General features: G+C 39.3%; 2 protein-coding genes across 2 annotated transcripts in view; one reads left to right on the top strand and one right to left on the bottom strand.

Annotated features, from left to right (window-relative positions):
* The first annotated feature begins 2,763 nt into the window (after positions 1 to 2,763).
* ing2 (inhibitor of growth family, member 2) lies at positions 2,764 to 7,402 on the top strand. The gene is made up of 2 exons (XM_023280100.3): positions 2,764 to 3,050; positions 6,095 to 7,402. Exons 1-2 carry the CDS (start codon positions 2,906 to 2,908, stop codon positions 6,793 to 6,795), a joined length of 846 nt encoding a protein of 281 aa, XP_023135868.1. The 5' UTR covers positions 2,764 to 2,905; the 3' UTR covers positions 6,796 to 7,402.
* Positions 7,403 to 7,767: 365 nt separating this feature from the next.
* Positions 7,768 to 11,566, bottom strand: part of LOC118470977 (uncharacterized) — a 39,867-nt gene continuing 36,068 nt past the window's right edge. The window contains exons 29-30 of the mRNA XM_055007849.1: positions 11,296 to 11,420; positions 7,768 to 9,706 (exon numbers count right to left, since the gene is read on the bottom strand). Coding sequence (XP_054863824.1) covers positions 9,459 to 9,706; positions 11,296 to 11,420 — 373 coding nt within the window. The 3' untranslated portion in view covers positions 7,768 to 9,458. The remainder of the gene's footprint in view (positions 9,707 to 11,295; positions 11,421 to 11,566) is intronic.

Raw genomic sequence — 11,566 nt, 5'->3', positions numbered from 1 at the left:
ACACATTTCTATCAGAAGGTGGAATAAAGTGTTGAGTCGTAAATTCTGGGATTTTTTTTTTTGCTTTGAAAACCAACAGGAAGTACTAGTATGGATTCAGCAGTGCAACTGATCCTTTTAACCCAGTCAACTCACGGTAAATCAGGAAACGAAACCGATGCGACAGCAGAGAGAAGCCGTGGAATAAAAAACAAAACCGAGGTAGCAAGCCATTTTGCGCCAGAATGAAATGAAACTGGACTCAGACTAGAATAACTGGTCTGCTCATGTGATTTCCCTCCGTTAGCATTTAGCAGAGAAAGAGTGGAGACAAAGTTATGACACCAGTAATAAATTAATCGTAGTAATGTAGTACCTACAGTAGTTATTGCAATAGTTGTATTAGTGGGAATACCTGTAGTTAAAGTGTCAATAGTAGTGTAACAGTAACAAAAATACGAGTGGTAGCAATATGGATAATTGCAGTAGTACTGTAGTGGTGGCATTCTTTAATGGGAACTATAGAAGAAAAATTTAATTCAGTTCAGTTTCATTTGTATGACTCCTCAAGATACTTCATGTGGTTTACAAAATGTGCACAGAAACCTACAAAATCTAAGGTTTTCCTGAGGATTTCCATTTGGAAAGCACATGGCAGCAGTAGCAGACCAAAAAAAATCCCCTGAGGGAAGGAAAAACCTCCAGCAGAGCCAGAATAGGTGGGGGTGGGGTGGGGGGACAGGATAGCAGATCACTCGCATTCATAGTACAAGTACGAGGATATTGTTTCATTGCATATAGTACCTTATCCAGCAAAAAGAAATTGTTTTTTCGCATGTCCCAGCTACTCAAAGAAGTAGTGGTACTAGGGTAGTATTGGTAAAATAAAACAAAAACAAATGTAAAGTAGACAAGAAGTGTGGTAAATAAACAGATTTAGAGAATAAATGAATCGTGAAGATCTAAAACAGTTTGAACAAAACAAAATGTAAAATTCTAAAAAGGGACATCTCAAGTCATTGTCATCAATACCTCACAGCTTCTTATCTCAGTTAATACTACAAGTAGTAGTATTTCTAAAGTAAGGAGTAGTTGAAATATCAATAGTTACAATAATAATAATAATATTAATAATAGTATAATAGCTTTCATAATAATAGTATAGTGCAATAGTATTAGTTATAGTATTGGTAGAATGCCTGTAATAGCAGTCGTAGTGGTTCTGGCAGCAGTTGTATGAATACTGTCATTAATCAAAGTAGCTGAACTGTAGTACTATATAATTTTTAGCAGCAGCCATTGTAACAGCAATATCATTAGTAGTACCTTTGTTAGTACAAATAAAAGTGGTACATGCAGTAGTCCCAGCAGTGTCAAAGTATAATGTACATTTAGTTGTCATTCCAGCAGCTGTAGCAACAATCGTAGAGGAAGAAGAAATACTGTTATTAATAATAATATTAGCAGTGAACAGAGTTTTTCAAATGTAGTAATAAGGTTGTCTTAGCTGTTGTTATTATCACCACTTGACCTAACGCTGACAGTATTTCTTGATTCATGTGACAGAAAAGAGGAAATAAGCCATTTCCCCAAACACAAACAGGTGGCTGACAGTGACACTGTTTAATTATATAGTATTGTCACAGTCACTTCTGTTCTCACCTCAGCCTTGTGAGTGAGTTTAAAGCTTCTGAAATGCGTTGACTGTATCCTGACACCAGCACTATCAATCTGTTTCTTGGCTGCATTATTTTGTGCTGTTGTTTTGTTTCATTTAGAAGCAATAAACTACAGCTACAATCAATCTCACAAAAGCCTCAGCACAAAGTGGGGAAAACCAAACAACAACATTGCAGTATTTGCTGATTTGCAGAGCAAAATCAACTAATTTGAGCAACCACACTGTGTCTGCCTATTCTGGACATCTATCCATCCATCCATCCATCCATTATCTATACACCGCTTAATCCTCACTAGGGTCGCGGGGGGGGCTGGAGCCTATCCCAGCTGACTTGGGCGAAGGCAGGGGACACCCTAGACAGGTCGCCAGTCTGTCGCAGGGCTACACATATAGACAAACAAGCTCTGGACATCTAATACAAGCTTAACTGGCCTGGAGACCTACATCAAAAACTGCAGTCATGGATTTTTACAAATATAAGCAGATAAGGAGTATCTAACAGCACTCTCTATCCAATAGCATTGTGATAATTGCAGGAGCTTGTTAGAGGCTAATGCTAGGCATTGAAAGTTGCAATATCTCTTGTGCACCTCTTGTGCTTTCATTTTGATCATTGTGTGGATGCAAAATTTATTGTTCTTATATTTTTACAGTTAGACCCAATTTATGTTTAAAATGTAAGCAAAATGGTTGCTGTTGTTCCTAAGTGTACATCTAAATTAATGTTGCACTTGTAAACATCCGTGTATCTTAACAACATATGCAAGCATTGCAGTTAAACAGGTTTATATTTGTATTTCTATGAAAACACATACATGTATGTATATGAATAAGGTTCTAATTTTTATAGTGACAAACTGAGACTTCAATCTTGCCGCTGTTTTGCTCCAATATGACACACAAGGTCAAATGTGGTCGCCGTCTAAAACTATGGCAGCTCAGTCATTTTATGTCCCTATTGGTTTAATTTCCCGGGAAAATACTATGATAATGAGGCCGCTTTCTACCAATCCCGATTCTCCGTAGCCACATGGCCCCGCCTTCTATGACGACAAAAAAAGGAAACTGTACAATGCCATAAAAGGAAAATACTCTCGCATGCGCAGTGGCTTGAGTTTTGTTTGAAGTGAACTGCTGCTTGGAACTGCCCTACAAGCTGCAAAGTCGCCAAGCATTTGATTTTAACAGTATATTTTTCCACATTTCCTCCATATTGTTTTAGTGCCTCTATGCATCGTAGAGACGATGTTAGGCCATCACTATCCAAATGCCGACAAGTCGCAACAACTGGTCAACTATGTGGAGGATTATCTGGAATGTGTGGAGTCCCTGCCTTTGGACATACAAAGAAATGTTTCTCTGCTTCGAGAAATCGATGCAAAGTATCAAGGTATTGTGTTTATACGTTTTTATTTCCTACTACAACTGCTTGTGTAGAAATGGCAAACATTAACGGCAGCGTAGCGCGGTGTGCTGAAATGGTGGAGCAGGCGCGAGCACTGTGTTTCCATTTTGCAAAAAGCTAATAACCTCCTTCATTCCTACTCGAACAAACAGTAACTCAACAGTCTGAAATGCTGATAAGCACACTGACGAGCCAAGTGTGAAATAAACAAGTCACACATTCGTCAGTTAGCATAGCCCGGATATGCTCCGTCCTGTTTTGTGTGCAGCACCAAACTCAATGAGAATATGATGGAATTTTATGTTTCTTTCTCTGGGCAAATGTCAGTCTTCTGTGTGACATGGGACCAGAGATGGTGTGAATAATTGATGTCCAGTGGCTCAATCGGCGCAAATGCAATCCAAAAATTAGGACAATATAATAGCAAAATCTAAACTTTTTTACTAGGTGCACACTGCCGCCCACCACGGTGTTTTTGCTGAGGATTATTGTGCGAATACCATTGAAAAGAATGAATAAACTTGGGCTTCCGAATAACACACTGCGTGATCGTGGTAACGAATGCCGAAGACAAAAGTCCACCGTGAAGATGTATTGAGGGTCGATAATTGTGTTTATTCATGTACGAACCCTTGCCTAAGCACCATGGTTAACATACACTGCCGTTTTTCAATGGAACCTGGTGTGAGATTCTGTAAACGAATAGCGCCGGTTCAGTTTATTGTCGCTTTGCTTTTTTGAGACATTTAGTTCATAACTCCGCTAGTGACAAGGCTGGGAATAGTATTAAGGCAGTCAGCAGTGCAGACATCTGTTAACAAAAGCCTACACTATAGGAAAACAGTCCTCATTGTTGCTTCATGTTGACATAGAGCGAGCAGCGGCTTACACGCAGCCTCCGTCAGCCAAAAGTCTCCGACACCGCCGCATGAGAGCACGACACACACGGAGACGTTTAGATTGATGTAAATCGAGATTTCTCATCTTCTCGAGCTTGTCAGGCTTTCCACTCTGCCTGCTCCGTCGAGTGTGAACTGCAGAGCCGGACAGCCCCTCTTCTAGGCAACCCCCTTCACCTTCTGTCCGTCGTCATTTCCTGTAGGCAGGAATTCACTGCGGCTCAGCTCTCTTCTTCCTCCTTCTCCTCTTCCTTCTCCTGCTCTTCCTCCTCCTTCTGGTCTTCCTCCTCCTCCTCTTCCTTCTCCTGCTCTTCCTCCTCCTCCTCCTTCTGGTCTTTCTCCTCCTCTTCCTTCTCCCGCTATTCCTTCTCATCATAGTGTTCTTCTTCCTCCTCCCGTTCCTCCTCTTCTTGCTCTTCCTCCTCTTGTTCTACCAGTGCTAACATCATGTCCATGTCCTGTTCAGTAGCTTTGTAGTATCTACTGAAGATTCTTATCAAGATACCCCAACATAGACTGGGCTATATATGTGAAAAAAATATCAAAATAAAGTGTTTAATTTCAGTCGATAACTTTAAATAATGGTGACTTTAAATTACATATTATTAAGATCAGAAGGTTTAATTTTATTTTGCCACCTAAAATGTGTATTTATGAAGGTACACTGTTAATAGTTTAAATGGTAACACAACAATGAAAAACACATGCAAAAATGAAGTTCACCCAAATATAGTAATAAGTAAGGATAAAGATATATTGTATATATATATATATATATATATATATATATATATATATATATATATATATATATATATATATATATATATATATATATATATATATACATATGTCCACAGGATCTGTGCAGACTGTCTGCCTGTAGTCCAAAATTTATGACTGCTTGGACTGTCTGTCTGTGCCAGAGAAACAAGTGGTACCTAAAACAAACCTATGACAGAGACCGTGCGAGATGAATCTCCATTGTCTCCACCTATATAATTCTTCAATAAAAGACTTATAATTGTAGCGCTCCCTGCCAGACATAGGAGGTGCTTTGATTTGTACATGCTTTGCAATGATGGAGCCCAAACACAGTAAGAAGTGCTAATTTCTCCAGAACTCTTGTGCAATGTCTGCCAATGTTCTCAGTATACCTAAGGAAAGCTCACCGTTCGCTGTGTTATCATTGTGCACATATGGATGTGGAAAGCATGGATTGGCCTTTTGGCTCTTATGACCTACCTGGATCTGGAATGGCTGAATGGGGACCTCACACTGGTCTCTGTGTGCACCTCTGTCAGACTTCAAAGCAATCTGCCATGGATGCATTACTTGTAAAGTGAAAGTGGTGGGTGTGCTTAGACTGTGAAGCCAATCCCGCTGGTCGCATCCTCCACCAGGTGGAGGACCACAGAGGAAAGCAGAGGTGACGAGAGACCCCAAGACTTGTACAGAACCCACAGGGAGTGCAAAAGTTGGTGAAGAGGTTCCATTATCAAGGGATATGATGCACCAGGGAGGGAGCACACTTGGGGTTTGTTCATGCAATCAAACTTCATGTTCATAATGTGTTTTCATGGTAGTTTGGTGATGCATTAAAATAAAATATTCTATCAACAGGTGCTATTGCAATTCATGAAGTGTCTATTGCAGATTTTAGTCATGTGACTGCTGGTTGCAGCTAAGTCACCAGTGGCTTCATGATTGTACTGAGGAGCACAGATTTTATTTATTTATTTTTTTTTTTTACAGAATGGGTATATACAGTTTATTTTCAACAACATTTTTAATAAGACTTGCATAATAAAGTGGTTTTGATGAACAATTTTAAGTTGCGGATTGGTTAATTTTCCCAACAGAACAGTTTGACACATAGGATTTGACTATCAGAAAGCTGCAAATGTGAGGATTCTGTTTGCTTGTACAGTTTCTGGTCCAGATAAATGGTGTAGTGTTTTTTTTTTGTTTTTTTTTTTTTTTTAAACAACATGCCTTTCCAATTTAGTAGTGGGTTTTGGGGTTCATGGGGTTAAATACACCTAATAATTAAAACATTAAATAAGTCGGATTCAGAGATTTGCATCAATCTACACACATTAATTTGCCTTTGTTTCTTATTCTCTACAGAGGTGCTGAAGGAGGTGGATGAAGTGTTTGAGAAATACAAAGGTGAGCAAGATGCAGCTCAGAGAAAGCGCCTGCAGATCCAGCTGCAGAGAGCGCTCATCATCAGCCAGGAGCTAGGTGATGAGAAGATCCATGTCGTAACCCAGATGACAGAGCTGGTGGAGAATCGTTCCCGTCAGATGGACTCCCACTCCCTGTGCCTACAGGAGCCCAGCGAGGCTGAGCGACTAACTACAGAACGGCGTTCCAGCATCCAGGAGTCCCCAGCCCCTGAACGCGCCTCAACTCGCCGCCCGCGGCGTCAAAGGAACAGCGAGAGCCGTGACTCCAGCCACCCATCTGCTAATGGTTCTATGGTGGACGACCCCGTGGAAGAGTTGTCCCTTCCTCCACCCCGAGAGAAGAAGTCCAAGTCTGCAAAGAAGAAGAAACGCAAGGCCAAACAGGAACGAGACGCCTCGCCTGTCGACTTTGCTATTGATCCCAATGAGCCCACCTACTGTCTTTGCGAACAGGTGTCTTACGGTGAGATGATCGGCTGCGACAATGACCAGTGCCCTATTGAGTGGTTCCACTTCTCCTGTGTGGGACTCACCTACAAGCCCAAGGGCAAATGGTATTGCCCCAAATGCAGAGGGGACAATGAAAAGACCATGGACAAAAGCATAGACAAGAACAGAAAAGATCGCAGGTCCAGGTAGTGACCCTCACCTGTAAGATGCCTTCAGCCTGAGCGTTAGGACTGTCTGTCGTAGTTGATAAGAGTACTTGTGATGTTGTAAGAGCACAATCGAACACCATTAGCAGCAGCGCTTATAGTTAATCAAGGACAAGTTGTGATTGAACTTGTGCTGGCTATAATTGTACTGCAGTCTATAGGGAGTTCACCTGCTGCAAAAATCATCAGCTTGAAGCTGCCATCTTCCAAGTGTTTGCTTTTTGTGAGATTATTATTTTTTTATTTTGACATATGACAAAAAATGAAAGCATCTTTTGATTACTATCCCTTTTCACTCCGGACAAGGTCCTAATAAAAAATAGGGTATTCCTGCTAATGGACATTATTTTCTTTACTTTGGCCACTTTTTGAATTGTGCTCAATTTTTGGAATCAGTGTCTGTCTTATGGACATGACTTGTAGAGATTAACTTACACATATAATATGTTTACAAGACATTGATATTTAATTTAGGAGATGACTGTTGAAGGGACACTGGAAGAGGACTTAATGTTTGTGTTGTCACTGATTCACTATCACTATTATGTACATTTCTTTTTACATATATTAAAACAAAGTATAGTCATTGAGTTAGCATTCAGTTCTTTGGTGTAAAGTATGCAACAAAGTTTTTGTCAGCAAAGACAGTCTGCCTGCCAACGCCGTTGCAAAATATTAAGGTAACGCTGTGTTTTCCATAACTCGTATGTTACAGCTAATTTCTAGAAATACCATAATTTAAAAATGAGCGGCTGTTTAGCTGTAAACTACAAGAAATATGTCCAAGAAAGTCTTGTGTTAAAGTAAACAAAATACCATAGTAAAATATTTGAAAGTTACATCAGTCAAGAAATCAAACAAATTATAGCCTGCCTTTGCCTTCCATACAATGTTGTACTGTATATGTTACCACAATTAGATTTTTCCTGTCATAATTACAGAAATTAGAACAAGCTTGTATCACTTTCCAATAATTAAACCACCTTTATTAGAACAGTGGAGTATCTGCTCCTTTGCAAATCTGAACTTGTAGCTTTTATTTTTACATATCAAAAATGCAGACCCCACAGTAGGAACTCAATGCAACAAAAGGCAGTGCAATTTCTGTCACTGATTCAAATCTTTTAATTTAGCAATACATTTTTTTTTTGGTGACAGACTCAGTCGTCCTCAGAATCAAGGATAGCAAATAGAAATGTTCTGCCATTGTTGGGAGAATAATTCTTCAGCTGCTTTTTTCTGGAGTGGTTGTGTTGCTCTACCTTTCTTTTTAAAATAGCCGTAGGGTGTTGTATTGGATTCAAATCAGGCAACTTACTAGGCCAAGTAATAGTTTCCTGTTTTTTCTTCTTTAGAAAACTCTCGTGTTACTTTGGTCATGTGCTTAGGACCAAGCAGTGTGATTTTAATGCTTATCAGGCTTCTTCTAATGGTCTTTAGCAAAATTTAATGTTTGTGCTAAAGAGAAAGCACGTTTTATTTTTTTCTTGGAGACCCTCCATGAAAGGCAGATGCTATACAGTGTCACTCTCATTCAGTGAGCTGTCACAGAAACTCTGTTCACAATGTAGATCTGAAAAACTAGCACACTGTCTTTGGTGTTACATTAAGAGAATGCCCACTGCAGCTCTGGTTAGTGATACTATAGTTCATTCTACACCTCCTGATTACTGCTACAGCTGTGCTTCCACTGTTTTTAGTTGGTCAGTCTTTCCATATATTTTCCCATTTTTTGAGGTGTCACCATCAGATTTTTCACTTCCTCTGGGAATTTCTTTCCATGTGGAGCCATGATGCAGACAGGCAGACAGAGCACATAAGCCCAAAACTAAGAAAGTTCTGATGTTTACAGGTGATTTTCTGACCATTTTTATGCAGTTAGGCTAATTGTAAATCATAGGTGTACTCAGTTTTGTTTCAGTGATTCTAGGTTTTCTAAGCTGAGTGTCGTAACTTGTTGCACTACTACTTGTTTCTACTGTATATTTAATACAGTCATCATTAAGAATGAGTTTTTATTACAAGTGGGAAAATGGTAATTATAGTAACTCCAATATGATTTGAATGCAACATTGTGGTAGCTACTGCTAGCTTACATTTACAAACCATGGATAGATATTTGTGTACCTGACAATTTCTGATTACACAATAATTCATAATGATATGACTAATACAAGTTCACCCCAGATAAGCAAGATAAAATAGAGGGATGGATTATCAATTAAAATGAGTCATTCTTTTTACAGATGCAACCATTACTTGACCGATCATCCACTGAAAGAAAAGGAGTTCATTCATTGCTTTTGCAATTTTTCAAGCAAATATGTAAAATTCTTGGTAATTTTTGGAAGAACAAACAGATGAAAAGGAAAAAAAAACTGCCAGTGAGTAACAATATTTAAGACGTTTCAATACTTTAAAAATACTTTTTTAAAGCCCTTTGTAAGGAAACTGAACTCAGTGCTCTTTAAGACATGTCAAGACCTGCAGATGCCCTTGTGACTGTACCTTTAAAACAAGAGAAAACTAACGTAGAAAGAATATTTACACACCACATGCCCTGTGAAATGATTGTACAATGAAATGTAATGCAGATAAAAGGGCCTTTCTTCACAGGTCCAGGATGTACTGGGGTCAGAGTGAGCTCTAGGAGTCTTCGTCTTCATCCTCGCTGCTGCTGGACTCGCCAAACAAGTCTCTATCTTCAGAGTTGTGATGTGGTAAGCTGACAGTTGTGGAAGTTAGCCTGACAGTGATGAGGGTGGGGCTGTTGCTCAGGCCGAGTAGGATGGAAGTCTTGCCTCCACTGAGTAACTTAGTACAGTAAACATGTGCATCCATGGAGAGTACAGAAATGACGCGGCACGCCTCCAAGTCCCACAGGCTTAACTGACCTGGATTATAATAACAATGTAAAAAGTTAGTGTAGATTAGCAGTAAACTGATTTGGATTGGAGGATATATTAAAACCCTTCTTTCCTTGTTTATTTGGGGACATCTGGGGTTACTCATGCTAATAAAACAGGTTACACAGGTGTGGTTGGACTGCTGGGTCACCTTATATGACCATACCAAGAACAGTGATTTTAGTGTAGTAGCCACAGCTGGAAATGTGACACTTATTGGACAAAAAAACTTCTTCCTGGAGCTGTAAATGAAGTAATCAGTCAGTTAAATATTTGCTATAAATGTGTCAAATCTGCAGTTATCGTGGTCAGGTTAGCCACACCCTGCAAGAACACTAATGATTTGTTTTCAGCGTGGATATTTTTTGGATTATGTTAATTTTTATATAAAGCAGCTGAATTTGCTGTTAGCAAATGTGATGTTCTCTATCGTATATATAAAACTAACAAAATCCGAACAGGGAAAAAGCAATCCAGGGAGGTTGCCTGCAGACAGACACCCAAACCACAGCAGGCAAGCGGATCTATGCTGTAACCCACACACATACAAACAGAACATTTTGAAAGTAGTATGGATTGTCACACTGCACCTTGACTGAGTGGAGATCAAACAATCAATGAATTCACCACAGGTGCTTTATAGGTAACTTGTGGGGCGTGACTGGGCAATACAGGGTTGGTCATTCCCCACGCATATGAAATATGTAACTGGGTGGAGAGATAGTCTCTTCACTCTGAGAACCAAGATTACAATGTAACCATACGTTTAATGCACCCATGGATGTTCAGACAGCTATGACTGAATTACTGTGATACTAAAGGAACCTTAAAAATGTCATGTTTTTCAGGCAGGCTCTGCACCGTAACTTTTCTCTCTAATTTCTAAAATGGGTTTGTGGCTTTTATCAATCAATATTTATCAATAAATGTATGAACGGATCAGAGCTTGTCATTTCACAAAGTCTACATTTCTGTCAAGAATAACTGCCGGTGTTCCATGGTTGCTGTGTTTTTGTAGTTGTTTTTTTTACATTTTATTTAAATGTAAAAAAAAAAACCAAGGAGCTGACTTTACTTGTAGTAAATGTTTGTGCCATACTCACGTCTCACAACGCAACCAATCGGATTCCTGACTTTACACTGAGGACATCATTTATGTAAAAAATGATATACCTGAGATCTGCATGCAACCCTTGTTGAGAAAGAGCTTTTAAAGAAGGTCCAACTGATGTGGGTTGACTTATATTGGGATATTAAGCTCTAAAATTTTAAGTAAATCGATTGTTTAATGTGTTAAAATTCAAGTACAGCAGATTTGTAGCAGACACAATTAGGCTGTTGGCGCCTCCGTCTGAATATATCCTTCCAAGGGCTTACACTGGGGACTGCAGAGATTTAACGAATTTTAAAGTAGTGTGAAATAGCCAGTCATGTGCCACCTTAACGGAAGAGTGGCCTGAGGAAATAGATAGTTTTTTTTGTAGAGTGCAAAGACAAGAACACCCCTCAGTCAGATGATTCAATCCCTAATTAATTCTCACGAAGAGCTTTTCATATCTTTCTGTTTTGTTTCCTACCTGACAGCAGAAAGGCTTGGGATCCTCCCTCTGTCAGGTAAAGTTTGCTGGACACATCAAGCTTCAGGTTTCTATAACCATCGATGCTCTTATAGTTTTTGTTGAAGGGTTCCCACACCTTCAGTCTGTTAGAGCAAGCAGGACAACAGTAATTCAAAAAGCATTTTTAGCAGCAAGCACTTTAAATAATACACTATATCAGATGAGATTACATTTGTAGCAACACTTAGCTTTGATTACCCATTTGAACCATGTGTTTCATGGGGCAATA

The sequence above is a fragment of the Amphiprion ocellaris genome, chromosome 23 (genome assembly GCF_022539595.1).
Source record: "Amphiprion ocellaris isolate individual 3 ecotype Okinawa chromosome 23, ASM2253959v1, whole genome shotgun sequence".
Lineage (NCBI taxonomy): Eukaryota > Metazoa > Chordata > Actinopteri > Pomacentridae > Amphiprion > Amphiprion ocellaris.
Note: the sequence above shows the minus strand (reverse complement) of the source record. Positions and strands in the feature narration are given on the sequence as shown.

Excerpts from the sequence above, each read along its gene's own strand:
- ing2 (XM_023280100.3), top strand. The coding sequence starts at position 2,906 with ATGTTAGGCCATCACTATCCAAATGCCGACAAGTCGCAACAACTGGTC. Across the intron at positions 3,051-6,094 it reads AATCGATGCAAAGTATCAAG|AGGTGCTGAAGGAGGTGGAT; the intron begins GTATTGTGTTTA and ends TATTCTCTACAG.